Raw genomic sequence first — 14,997 nt, forward strand, 5'->3', positions numbered from 1 at the left:
TATGTGGAAAATCTTTGAAAAAAAGGTGGAAAATTATGGAGTCTAGCTTAGTTTGAATGAATTCACTAATATTTGTTGTTAATTACAAATGAGGTATTTCATTGGAGGGAAGGCCTTGGCTTTATGTATAAAGATAATTTTTTTTTATCATGAATCAGCTATATTGATTAGAGATTATAATTAGCATGAAATTATATTTTTTGATTAATCATTATTTAGTAAATTTTGATAATTTTTTATTTAGTTATATTTTATTTATTAGGGAAAATTTTATAAGATGGTGAAATGTTTTATGGTGCCCAATGTTGGTCATTAAAAGAGAAGTATAATACTAAGTTAGATGTTGCAGAGATGAGGAGGCTCAGGTAGATGAGTGGTTTTATCCTTATAGATAGGATACAAAATGAGAATATATATGTGAAAAGATTGGAATAGCTCCAGTGGAAGATAAGATTAGAAAGAGTCGCCTTGGATGATTTGATCACATAAAATGACAGTCTTTCTATGACTCGGTTAGGAAAATAGAGGTATTGGATTTGACTTATGTTAAGCAAGATAGAAATAGTGGAAAATATTAGACATGATATTTCTTTATTAAATTTAGATGAGAATTTGGCTTTTAACATAACATAATAAAGAAAAATGATTTATGTAACTGACCCCACGTTGTGAGACAAATGCTTTGATGTTGTTATTGTTATATTAAATCACAAATAAAATTAAATTTTCTATTCGTTTAAGTAAATAATACAAATTATTAGGATTAATTAAAAAAATTCCATTATCAAATTATCGCTCTTAATAATTTTATTAATTATAAAATTCCCGCAGCACGGCTAATATCAGAACCCTAGCTTTTCTTCCCTTTTATTACCGAACACTAGCGAGGCACTGACGGCGTGCGGAGAGGACTTACTGAGACGTGCGGATTTACGTTAAACTCGCCCGATGGCCGGTTCTAAGTTGACATGGAGTAATATGGGATTTAGAAAGCTGTAGAATTTGAAATGATTTTTCTACCGTTTAGTAGGAATTTGATTAAATCTTGCGTAAATCCTGCTACCAAACAGGCAGGAAGGCCAGATCGCTTATTCTGGCAAAGCGCCGCTGTGGAATTCGAAGCTTATTTGCCGGCGAAGATGGCTTTTTGGAATGCCAAGCCGTTCTAGGCTTCTATCTGATTCTCTTCTATCTGCAATGGCTGCCCTAAAACTAAGCAGAGGCATCCCCACTATTCCGAAATGCACACCTGTCTTCTCGTCCTTTTTGACGTCTGAAAGAAATCTCCAACCGCAGCCTCCGCCACCACTCATTGGAGAAGCAGCAGTGGCGTCACAAACCGAAGGTCTCTCTCTCTTCCTCATAAAATCCCAATCTAAGGAATGCTCTATTTTGAATAGAATTCGAAATATTCAAGTTCTTGTAGGGTTTAGGGTTTTCGTTCTCATTGATTTCAAGTGCCTCAAAATGATCAATTTTGAGGCCTGCGTTCACCACCACGTAAGGGTGGTTGATCAGTTTCTTACTTGCCTTCATATGCCTCATAGTTCTCTCGATTGACATCTATATTTGGTTGTTAGAAGAGAGGGGAAGATGGTCCAAGCTACTGCTCTTTATTCCCGGGGCTATCAGTTTTGGCCTTGGAACCTGGCAGATTTTCCGTAGGCAAGAGAAGGTGATGGATAGCTCATAATTGCACCATGTTCTAACACATATTTTGTTTATCTTAAAGTTTCTTCTAAAGCCAAGTGAAATATTTAAAGTGCTGATTCTATTTTGGTTTTTCTCATGATATATTGGTAATAACTTGTTCAAGCTAATGCAAATTTGTTTGCAATTTATTTCTTGTCAGATTAAAATGTTGGATTATAGGAAAAAAAGACTGGACATGGAACCCATTAGGTGGAATGAGATAGGCTCTTTGGGGCATAATATGGACTCTTTGGAATTCAGAAAGGTCATTTGTGAGGGCATGTATGATGAGGGAAAGAGCTTATTTGTTGGTCCTAGATCAAGAAGCATCTCTGGAGTGACTGAGAATGGTTATTATGTTATCTCTCCTTTCATTCCAAAGGCAGGAGATTCTGACAGGTACTTGAAAACTAGCAATAAACATTTAATTATCTTATTTTGTTGTTTATTATTGATCATCCCCATCCCCGGAGTATCACTAGAACATGTTCAAAGTCTGCAGATTTCTGCACAATATTGTATGATTGGAAGAAGTCTTTAATGTACATGGGAAGGTTGTAGCATCTACTTTTATTTTTCCAGCCAAATTATCAGTTATTATATTTGTGAAAATTGTTTATGAAGCTATTATTGTTTAGTTTAAAACTTTAATCTCTAGCTTCCATCTACCACAAATGAAGTACTGCATGCCATTCATAAAAGTCAAGGCACGATTTAATGCATATACACTTATTGTCATATTAATACAAGCGTAATTCTTGGATTGATCCTACAAGGACTTTTAGGGGGAAAAAGGTTGCGTGAGTTATAGTGAGCTTTTAGTAGTAATCATTTATGGCTTTAGGTTTCTGTCATGTAAAATGGGATGGGCACTTGTATAGGAAAGGTGTTTGGCCTCCTTTTTAACTCTATAGGGATCTCATGTTATGACTGAGACTGCAATGTAAGCATGAAAAGATAACTTCAGTAGTGCTTCTCTATTGGAAGGTCTATCTATAACTTGAATACTGTTGTTAGTAAAACCAATTCCAAGCAAAGAAAATGTGACAGTTATGAGTTGTTTTGTTTATTATATGTAGTTTCCTCTAGTAGAGATGGTATGGAATGCATAAATATGCACTTGTAAACAGAAATTAGGCTTTCTGAATCATGCTTTTTTCAAGCTAAAAAGTATGTAGGATTCTTAATGAGGCTGTTCATTGATGTAGTATTTGGTTACCATATATTTGGTCAACAATTTAGAAAGGTTGTACATATGGTTAGCATTGCTTAGAAGTTTTGCAGTGCTTTCATCTTTGATAGCCAACATCCACTTTTGATGCCATGAACGTGTATGTGTCATCATGTATTGAGTTATTTATTGAACATTATGTAAATCTTTTGCAGTTCCTTTTATCCTGAACTTGTAAATCCTTAAAAGTGCCCAGCTTGATTATCTGGAAAGTCACTTTGTTTGATACACAATCCATATGGCCATTGATATATGGCAACATTTTATAGTTCTTGTTCTGGTTGTTTCAAACAGCATAGCTTGGTTATTTTCATTGAATTAGCTTTGTGTTCTTAACATTTATAATACCATATATGACCTTAATAGAACTTTGATTTATGAAAAAAATTATTTGACTTTAATCTATCGATTGTAGTGAAACGAGTCAATTAAATTTTGGAAAATTATTCTTTTCTTAATTGTTTTAATAGCCTGTTATATGTGGTCTTATTTAATGCTTTTATCAAGGTGGTCAAAGTTTTTCAAACTATTTGGAGTATATTCCTGTTTGGTGAAGCAATATATTCCAATAGTAAATTAAGAATAATCAACAATGATAAGAGTTATCACCTTCGGGTTTTTTTTTGTTATTTATTGAATGGAATAAATAATTGTTGTGCTAAGGAAGGTATATCAAAAGAAAACTTTCCACAATTGTACCCCCAAAACAAACTTTTAAGCAGGTTTACGTTTGCAGGCTACGCACTATTTTTTGTGGAACTTTTGTCTGAGGCAAATGTACCTTAGTTGTAGATGATGCTGTGCATGAAGGTTCATTTTCTTACTAGCAAACATTAGAGACATAGACTTAAATGGAAGTGAATAATTCATAATACTTCTCATGTTAGTTTGGAAGTGCGCTCCAGCCCTTCAAAATTCTCATTTTTTTTCTTGCAAACATTTATGATGTTGAATAAGTTTGAAGCTCTTGTTGGAAACTTGTTGCCTTGGGATTTAGGCTGTTACTAGTTATTCTGGGACTTCAAGTTTTTACTTTTTGAATGATGCTTATTCGGTTTCAACTTCTTTTTGTTCTGCACTTGCTTATACATATCTTATTCAATACACAATACATTTATATATGTTTGGACGTTTATTTTACATCTGAAGTCTAGAGTAAAAATTAGAAAAATCAAATTGAAGAACTGCTGTTTTGATAAAGAATCCACAATAAGACAAATTACCTCTAAAGGGAAAGATTCTGTTTGTTTTTTTTCCTTTTGTTTCAAGAGGTTGCTAAAAGAAGACGATTTTGAATTATGCAAAATATGTGCATTGGAAATTAAAAATTAGAAAACTCAAATTCGAGAACTATATGAGAATCCACAATTGAACAATTACCTCTTATGGGAAATATGTGGTTTGATTTTTTCTTTTTTTTTTAAATGGTTGCTAAAAGAAAAGGATTTTGAATGGCACACACATTGCAATTTCATCCATTTAATAAAGAATTTGTTTGACATATTTTACATTGATAAGCAATCATTCCCATTTTTCAGTTTTCAGTAACCTATGAAGTTATAGTCTAGAGTGAGATTCTTATACTTAACTCGTTTTATTTCAAAATTTCTGACATTTGTTCTCTTTGTTTCTTGGTTGAATTATTCTGCATATTTATCACTATTTGTTAACATATCAATTTTTTAAGAAATTATCAGTGTGCAGCGACCTATCCTTGTTAATAGAGGGTGGGTACCTCGAAGTTGGCGCAATAGGTCTCTAAAAGATTCACGGCCCTCTAAGAAGCCTTCAGATTCCAAAACAACGGATCTCCAAGTGAATGGCGGCAGTATTTGGTGGAAATTTTGGTCCCGAAAACCCAAGCTCTCCAAGGTTATTACCAAACTGTATTCACCTTCTACGAGAATTTTAGTTCTATTGTCACTGTCAGGATGCTGAAATCAATAACTAGCTGTTGCAGATGCCAAATTACCTCTAAGAGCTATAAGTTCAAACAACATTAATTTTATGCCATTTAAAATATTATCTCTGTTCTACAATATTCATTTAATTTATTGAGGTAAGGAGATGCTATACATCTTAATGGTGGATTATTACTGTGGAGCTTAATATCCAATATAACAACTTTGTTAGCATTCACTAGGAATGCTTTTGGCATGTTATGCATTCTTTTTAGAAGGTTAGAACCCAAGTGTTATACTGCGCTTGTGATATGGTTTTGTTTATTCAGGAAAGTACTTCATTACCTCTGTTTTAGTTTGCATTCATTGCTTAATTCGTCTGTGAAAATATCACAATAAGATTGAAACAATTTCTTGAAGGAGATAAAAAACCAATATGTTTTTTTAATTTTTTCCATATGTTCTATGCTGTATTTGAATTTGTTTTTAAAGCACAGGATTTAAAGGAATACAAGGTACACATGGAAAGCCAATTTTCTCCAATTCGTCATCATCATCATCATCATCATCATCTTCATCATGAGTTTATTGCTTTGCTATTGATTCCGTTGAAGAACTCTAGTTGGTTGTCTCAAATCTAATGTGTCTGGATTTATCTGCATGGATACTAAATATGAATGATTTTAATATTAAGTGTTTATTCTTACTCTATGTTATTTTATCCCTTGTCATTTTGGTGCTTTCTTATATTTCATAACAATCATAATTCATATTTAGAACATTCTTGTGAAAGTACCAATGTTGACCGTTTCGTAATTACTTATATTGTTGTATTTTTTTTCATTGTTGGATTGTTTGTTCTTGCTAACAAGGATATTTGTTGGTGCCAACTTACTAGATATTCAAAGGTTTAAAAATTTTGCAGTATGTTGTATATTAGGGGTGTAAACGAGTCAAATCGAGCTCGAGTCAAGAGGTGTTCGAGCTCGACTGCGAGTCAAACATCGAGCTTGAACTTGAGCTCGAGCTCGAGCTCGAGTCGAGCTTGAACTCGACTCTGGTTACATAAACGAGCTCGTCGAGCCGCTCAATTTTAATTTCCCGCCCACTCTGTTTTGTCATTTCCCACCCGATATCTGGGCCAGCGAGCCAGCCACATTACAGATGCCTTGGGGTGCTCTTCCGCACGGCTCCCAGTTGTATGTTTCTTTTTCCTATAGATAAAATAAATATCTCGTGTTTTTTGACATCAAGAGTCTTGGGAATATATTAAAATATTTAATGCATTTGTTTTGGGCAACTATTCTACTTTAGCTGCAGTTTTTTAAAAAAAAAAATGGATACAACCATCTATTTTTAAAATTTAAATGTAATAAAAAATAATAATTACTTAATTTAAAAATGGATACAACCAAGCCTCATCAAGCTCGAGCTTGACTCATGAGCTCGATAAGCTCAGCTCGCAAGCCCATAAATGAGTCGTGCTTGAGTCGGCTCGCGAGCTGGCTTGGCTCACTAACGCCCCTATGTTGACCTCCTTTTTGGCATCGATCATCTACACAGTCTTGTCACTTACACTTTTTGATTTGATCCACTTTGTTTGCATGTTGCGTTGTTGTGCCTGATGAAGGATCAAATTGCGTATTTTTTACCTCAATTCATCGTCGACTTCGAAATTTATTTCTTTTGATCACACATTGTTTATTATCATGTCTTAAAATATGTGTGATCGTGTCAACGATGATTTGACGTGTATTTTGCATGTATTTGAGCCTTTATCATGCATATTTGTTCTATGCATGAAATCTTTTGATCGGGACATCGTTTTGCGAAACGAACTGCTCGAGTGCGTTCAGATCGTCGAGATCTTCCAAACGGGCCCATTTGCGTCTGAATCGGTCACCATTTGACTCGTGCCGAGGCGAGAGAAATCAAACCTAAACTAAAACTCGCTAAAATAAAAGACTTCTAAAACCCAAACTTTAATCAAACCCTCTTGTTGATTCAACATTTAATTATAAGAGTAATTGAACATACTCTTGAACTAAATCTAACCAACCCATTAATTAATCTCTAACAAATCTAAATTCAAAAGATGTGAACTAAATTAGGAGATCAAATCTAAACTAAAACTTACTAAAATAAAAGACTTCTAAAACTCAAACTTTAATTAAACCCTCTTGTTGATTCAACATTTAATTATAAGAGTAATTGATATATCCAACATGCCAAGACATTAAATCTTTCATGACGATGGTACAAAATTCTTTTGTATCAACTCATACAGAACTCAATATATATGTATATATTTTCATAGAACTTTAGATGGAGCAATACCATCAGACAACAGACTTGGAATGAAGAAAACTTTCTTCAACAAGTCAAATGCCTAGGCTCTCTCTCCTCAAGCTTTAACTCTCGATTCCCTTAGCATCTGTTCTTCGTCGGCGGCGATTGAGGTGGCCGGATGGATGTCGAGCTCGGATATAGCATTGACGGCGGATGGTCTGCCGGTCCGGGAGGCGGCAGCGAATGGCTAAGGCCGCGACAGGTGTCGGAGAGGGGCTCGGCGTCGTGGCCGGGAAAGTGAAGGAGGAGGCCTCCATCCTCCTTGAGCTAGCCGAATAGGAGAAAAAAAAATCTGGGAGAGATCCCCGCTTGGAGGCGTCTTCACGTGAGTAAGAGGGATGAGCCGTTTCTTTTGAGTGTCCCCCCTTTGCAAAACCTGAGATGAAAACTATATATGCTGAGAGCCCTCTTAGAAACCCTTAATCAAAGGGTCCAGATTGCATTTGCATAAAAAAAACCCTTGATCAAGTGACTATGACTGAATTTGTCAAGCCAACCATTGGATGCACAATTACTAGATTTGGAGAGATAAAAAGATAACATTGAAATTTATTTGTATACAAACTAAAAGAAAGAAATTAATTTAAATACAAATCACATATATTTTATTCAATATTTATTAGTATTTATTAATTAAGTAGTCATCTGAATTTGATTTATTATATATATTTAACTTTAGATTAATCATATATATATATATATATCCATAGAATGTTTTTGTACAAGCATGATGCTTAAATTAATACTAACTGATCTCTATTCTCTATCTCGTATCATTTAATTATTCATGTGTGAGCCATTGAAGTTTTGTCAAGTATGATGTCCTGGATTCCTATTTTGTTGCGTGAGTATTAAACATTGTTGAGATTTAATAAATGCTCTTAATTTTTTTTGGGATGTTTCAAATTTTTATGCATGTTATATTATTGTTTGAAATGAAAAAAAAAAAAGTTATTTTGCATTAAAAGTGACTAATATTTGTTAATGTTGATAGTTAGAACATCTGAATTGTGATTTTTATGTGTTTTATTGAGCATCTCATCATAGGTTACATTAGTAAACAATTGAACCATAAGCTATGATGCACCGACAGGGAGATGGCGACACGGAAACGACACGACACGGACACGGGACACGGCAATATTTAAAAATATAGGACACTGGTGTGGCGTGGACACGATATAATAATTTTTTAATATAATATATAGAAATTAAGGTAACATTATATTAAAAATGGCAAGCAATAATAAATCAAAGTCATGATAACTTGTTTAGCTTATAACATAAAGATGTTTAGTACAAAATGCCTAGAACAACGACAAAAATATAAGCAAAAAACTATTTAGTACAACATGAATGTCCAATATAAGCTAAAAATTACTCAATAGAGAGAATGATAGAATTAGATTCAGAGGTTGGTCTTTGACCTTCAATATCATCATCATTTAATATCATTGCTTCTAACTCTGGTTCATCTAGAGAAAGATTTGCAACCTCCAATAATCCCAATATCATCATTGAATATCATTACTTACAAATCTGGTTCATTGAATATGATTGCGAACTTTGCCTCGGCTGATCGCAGAAATCACGCAAGAACGAAGGAATGGGAAAAACGAGCTCGTCTTGGCCTCGGCTCGAGCAGAAATGACGAAGGAACGGGATGCGAAGGTAGCGGGCTCCTTTTGGCATCGGCTGCGAGCTCGCCCGGTCCGCCCTAGAAGATTTCTTTCATGGATCGGAAAAATAGGGCTTCTCTTTCGCGGAAAAGGCTAAATAGAACGAATCAGACTGGGCGATTTTATTATTTGATAACCGGACACGCGTGTCCGGTTTTAATTTTATTTTTTTTAATTGTGACACTTCAATCCCGTGTCCATGCCGTGTCGGACGCGTGTCCATGTCCGACACTGCATACCCTTTTTAAGCGGAGTGTCGGTGCATCATAGCTATCTATATAGGCCTATACCAAAGAACTTGAAATTTATTCTTTACCACTTTACACAACAACTTGTCTCTAAAAAAAAGGAGCGATCTGATGTGATATGAGCATAACTTAAAATAGAGTGTCGAGTGTGAAAATGTTGCTATGAATATCATAAAAGATGGACATGAATTTTTTCAAGTTCTCCTCTAAGTATTGGTGCATGTGACTGTACCTTTCAACATCATCATAATGGTTAGCCTTATCCCTACATTTGACATGTGCCTCTCTCTCTCTCTCTCTCTCTCTCTCTCTCTCTCTCTGTGACATTTTTCGAAGTGTTGCAAATCTTGCTTTGAGGAAAACATATGTGATTGTTGTGAATATCTTTGGAGCTTTATTTTATATCCAGTTTTCCAATGTTCTACCTTTCCTACCATTGCAGGATACAGAGCATACTGAAATCCCCGTAAAGGTTGCTGGGGTTGTTCGTGGAAGTGAAAAACCGAGTATTTTTGTCCCTGAAAATGATCCTAAGAGTGGTCAGTGGTTTTATGTGGATATTCCCATGATTGCTCAGGCTTGTGGTCTTCCAGATGATACTTTATATATAGAAGATATAAATGAAAATGCCTCCGCAACTGATCCTTATCCTGTGCCAAAAGATGTCAATACCTTGATCCGTTACTCGGTCATGCCACAGGATCATCTAAACTATACGTTAACTTGGTAAAACACATTTATTTCCAACTAATTTTTGTTAGCGCTTTGCATTTTTCTAGATAGAGTTCCAGTGAACTTCTTCAAACTTTTATCTTACCATCAACAGTCATTTTATTTTTAAGATTATATTTAAAGGAATGAGTTTATAAATTCTTTTCATTTCTGACTATTCAGAAAGTTGATTCATCTTATCTTCTTCATCTAAAATAGTATTTTGTTGTTAGTTAATATTCAAAAAGATGAGAAATTTTGTTGATTAATTTACATTGTCATTACTAATCATCATAATGCTTCTGAAAGATGGGGTTACTTTTTGTGTTTGACCTATCATTCATATTTTTAGCTTACTAAAGCATTTATCCGAAAGCCGATGATGCTTGATTTTCCATCAGCATCTATCACCATCATGACCACATAGCCATTTTACTAATTGGTGAATCATTGTAGTCTTTGACATGAACGTCATCAAGAATATTTGTTGATTATCATCAGGCCCAATATTGTTGGTTAATTCTTAAAATTCATTTCTTTTGTTGAATAATCATCATGAAACTTTCTGTCATGATCTCTTGGGACTACTCTCCAAAGAGAAATTATCTAAACCGCTGAGAACCGTTGCTTATTGAAGCAACTTTAACTTGAATCATTCGAAGTACAATAGACCAGCTGCTGCTATTAGTTTCAGTTCAATCTTTTATGGTTTTCATTTCATATTTGGTTTTATCCTGATCATTTTTTGCTTATTTTTTGTATGATTTATCATTCTTTTTAAGGTCCGAGAGAACATGGTTATCTCCATTCAACCCTATTTAGCTATCATAGGCCACTATTCACAAATTTTTAGATGTGGCAAGACTCTTCGTGCATCGGCTAACTAAATTGTCATCCCACACTTCAACATCGGCCAGCCTTTCTTTTTTTATTATTTTATATCTTGTGGCGTTCCTGGAGTAGCGGCTACTGATGCCTCCCATTTGCTCTTCCATGACGACTATGTTGATGCTAAAAGTGACTTCATAGGCACAACTCAATTCTTGCGTAGAATTAAGAACCCCGATAGCAATTATTTTGCTTCTCGAAAAGCTCTGTGTGATTGTTCATTTTCTCCTCCATGGTTTCAATTATGATTCGGTTTCTTTCAAGAAAAATGGAATGGTTGGGGTAGTCGACCTTGAAGAAAAAAGTTTCCATCTCTAAAGCTTTTTTTGGGTGGGGTGGAGGGGATTTTGATATATTGTTATTTCTTCGAATGACCTTCAGTTTGTAGGAAGGGAGCTTCGAGAGATAAATCCTAGAAAATACTGTAGTGCAAAATGCCGGTAGAGGAAATATAGGTATATAATTTTTTGTTAATAAGAAAATAGGTACGGCTGGTTTAGATATGAGCTAATGTTGATGTGAAAGAAACAATAGGGAAGACAGAATATTTTTTACTGTGGGAAAACAAACAAATTTTATATAATTTCGTAGCAAACTCCTACATATTCAAATAACTTTAAAAATGCAATAAATTAATTAAGTTATAGCATACCTTTATATCAGCCTATCAACAATATTAACTGACATATTTTGAGTGCTTGATATTTTTAATTTGAGGCCTGAGACAAAGAGCAGAATACTCCAGTCTTAAACCCTGTAATCATTTATATAGACAAAAGAAAGGGTTGGTAAAGTGATGAGATTTGTGAACCTGGGGGAGGGGGAGGGGTTAGGATGTATGAAGATATAATAAAATTAAATTTATTGAATTTTTTTATGTTAATTTAAATAATTATCATGGAATTAATGTAAGAAGTGATTAGGAATGTAGATGGTGAGGGGCGGGATTTCTAATTGTTATGGGGGTTTTTATCATTGAAGAGATACGTGATTTCATTTGACAGTAATTCAAATTTTAAGGTTTTGCTCCCTAGACACTCTTCCTTGACAATAACTATGGGCTTTTAAAGTTCTTACAATTAAGGCTTCGTTTGGGAATGCTTCTTTATTGCTTTCGTTTGAAAACGATTTTTTAGTACAAATTTTCCTAATTAGAAAATTTTTTACTAAAATTTGTTTTAGAAAGCAACAATTAAGCTGTCCCAAACGAAGCATTAGATGTCAATTTTTAATTAAAAAGTTGCACTTTAAGAAAGTGGATATAAGACTTATCTTTAAATTAAAGGAAGTTGCTGAGTTTTTTCATTACTCTTGTTTGTGTTTTTGATAGACATTCAGGAAATGAGAGAGTTGGAAGAGGCTGCATGGGAGTCTGTGCATGAGCACTGATTATTACACTAGTATTGATGAGAGTAGGCCGAGATTAATTGAGTGCAATAATTTATATTAGAGAAGTTATAGGGTATTATGGAAGAATTTTGAAGAGAATTTAAAGAGAGGTGGAAGGACTGGCAGGAGATGAAAGTGGGAGAAAGAGTTCGATAATATAAGAAAGGTTCTCACACGTCATCTTATAAAATTAACATCTAAGTTTTTAATTAAACTATTGAATCTGTATTATTGTGTGATATAATGAAAATTATTAAGAACTTAACAAATTATTGAGAATAAAAGTGGATATTTTTATTATGTTCTGAGTAACATTATTATAAAACAACTTGTTGAGTGTTATTTATACAAATACACTTGATTAGTATTACCTGTGAAATTGCCTCAACTACTTTATTACAATAATGTTCCTCCCCCCCACCTTTTTCATATATTTTAGAGGATGCATTCATAGATTTAGAGAAGAGCATGTATACCCTCTTATGCCGCTCACTGAGTTCCCCTTTGCGAGGAAGGGCTAATAAACCCATCTTCTTGAGCTAATTTGAAAGGCAGGAGAATTCGAGAAGCAGCACTGAAATGAGGGAATGAACGTGAATATGTTTCAATAGATTTAAGTAAACTAGATTTCTAAATGCAACTCTCAGTAAGATTGAAAGGAAGGTGTTAGGAAATACTTGAGAAATCCAAATAATCCCTAAAAAGAGAGAAGAAAATAGCAAATGAACAAAGATTCGGATGGAAAAATTCAGCAAAAACAGCATCTTTTGATTGACGGAAATCAAATAAGTGATGAAACAAACAAGATACAATAGATCCTCAATTCGAGAGGAGGATCTTCTCTCCCAATCCCTAGAAGAAATCTAGGGCCCAAGACTCCAAGACAAGAACTCTCAAAAGCAGCCCCAAAACATGAATAATCCTAACCCTAACCCTAAATAATATTTGCTTTTTAATCCCTATTTCTCTAATTTCAAACACTGGATTCAAACTTTTACCTCCCACTCTTAGCCGCCCCCCTCTTCTTCCCTAAACGGCTTGCCTAGTGGGCCCCACTAGGCAAGGGGGCACCATAAAGGGGGCAGCTTGTCCGCCGCCTCTAATAAAGAACCGGCCTTTGGGCCGGTTGGGCTGGTTCAGGGAGAGCCGGCCTAATAGAAGGCTTCTGTTAAAAGCTAAAACCAATGTTCTATAGATTATGATAATTGGAACTCTGAGCTTATTTTGTTTGATTTTATTGTAATAAAGTGATATCACGTACGTTCTGGATTCTTCAAGCTTGCACCCCTTGATTGATCTCATGCTATTGTTTTGTGCTCTTCAGGTACTCCCTTTCTGCTGCAGTAACTTTTATGGCTTTCAAGCGAATTAGACCAAAAAGGGTTCAAAGATAGCAGAATTTACCACTGGAAATGCTTGATTTCATAATTTTGAAATTTCATTCGTGTTTAGGAATTGATTTAAAACTTCCATTTGTCAAAAAGTTGAGAATAAATATGGAGGGCCTCAGGACAGCCAAAAGTTGGCCAGTTACTGTATAATTGTTTGCTGTATTTATTATGAAATTTCATATATGCTAATTGTGAGCTGATTTTGTTCATTTTGTTGTTAGTTCCTGATACCTTGTTTAATTCCTCCATTTAAAAAATTTGCAGTAACAGGCCTTAGTTGAAAGTAGCAGATTGGGTTTTACCCATTATTTTCGTTAAAGCTTTTACAGCTTAGGATCAGATCATCATAAATGATAGCGAAGTAATGTTTTTATTTTTTTGGCCCAAAATGTCGGATAGTTTTGTTAAATTTTGAGTGACCTGTTGTGGCATTCTATCAAAGAAAAGATGAGTAATGAGGTGTGTGAATCTAATCATTAGGGGTGTCAAAATTGAGTTTCGGATCGAACGCGGAACTAGCTCGAGTTTAAACAGGGTGATCCTAACCTGATCCGGTTATGTAAATGGGTTGAAAGTTTAGATTTCAATCCGACTCGTTGGGTTTTCAGGTTGATCTGACCCGATGAGGGACACCTTATGCAAGCAGATTGACACTTTCCAAAGTGGCAAAATTGCTTAATTTTGCTGCTCAAACAGGTTAACCTTTCTCAAAAAATTTGGATCGAGTTTGAATCGTGTCAAGTATTGACACCCCTGCTAATCATTTAATTTTTCTTTTTCAAATAATGTAATGCTAAAAAAAGTGCAAATTCATCATTAATGGTGGCAGGCAAGATTACATAACCCTAAATCCTTAACATGTAGAAATTCTAATGACTTAGATTTTTTTGTTCAAATTCATACGGCAGCATTGGCCTTACAAGTCAATTTTAGATCTGACTAAAATTAAGCTTAACTGAAAGTCTACGATATTGTTTTTTAATTTTAAAAACCGCCCATACGAGAAGTGAATTACATACGAGAAATTAAGTTACCTTTTCTTTTTTTAATTCTTACATCAATATTAATAACATAACATACATTAAAAGAATTTGAGTTGAAACATTATTTGTGATTAACATTAATATATATAAAATAATATTAAATTAATTCGCCCACTAATCAAAAGTGCTGAATAGTTGAACAATATTAATTAAAATTTAAGATGCAAATGAGTCAAATTGAGCTTGAATTAGATCTAATTGGAGCTCAACTTGCAAGCGAAATCTTGAGCTTGACTCGAGTCAAGCTCAAAAGGCAAACTCGAGCTCAGCTCGTGCCACTGAAAAATGAGCTCACAAGCCTTCCACGATCCAAGCATCACCCGAGCTAGAACTAGAGCTCGAAATTCTACTTGAGCTGGAGCTCGAAACTCAATAAACTTGACATACAAGCTCCTAAACGAGTCGAGCACGAGCTGGCTCAATTCACTTACACCCCTAATTACAATAGCCCAAACCATAAATACGATAACAAACT

At 34.5% G+C, this 14,997-nt stretch overlaps 1 protein-coding gene across 2 annotated transcripts; it reads left to right on the plus strand.

Annotated features, from left to right (window-relative positions):
• Nucleotides 1–854: 854 nt before the first annotated feature.
• On the plus strand, nt 855–13,688 carry LOC110105759 (surfeit locus protein 1). Of its 2 annotated transcripts, none has more exons than XM_020835380.2 (6): nt 855–1,345; nt 1,581–1,675; nt 1,853–2,091; nt 4,621–4,795; nt 9,543–9,826; nt 13,413–13,688. In XM_020835380.2, exons 1-6 carry the CDS (start codon nt 1,153–1,155, stop codon nt 13,480–13,482), a joined length of 1,056 nt encoding a protein of 351 aa, XP_020691039.1. In that variant the 5' UTR covers nt 855–1,152; the 3' UTR covers nt 13,483–13,688. The 2 variants fall into 2 exon arrangements, with proteins under 2 accessions (XP_020691039.1, XP_020691040.1); XM_020835381.2 differs by having other exon boundaries at nt 856–1,345; nt 1,584–1,675.
• The last annotated feature ends 1,309 nt before the right edge of the window (nt 13,689–14,997 follow it).

This window comes from Dendrobium catenatum, unplaced genomic scaffold, assembly GCF_001605985.2.
Source record: "Dendrobium catenatum unplaced genomic scaffold, ASM160598v2 fragScaff_scaffold_215, whole genome shotgun sequence".
NCBI classification, from domain to species: domain Eukaryota; kingdom Viridiplantae; phylum Streptophyta; class Magnoliopsida; order Asparagales; family Orchidaceae; genus Dendrobium; species Dendrobium catenatum.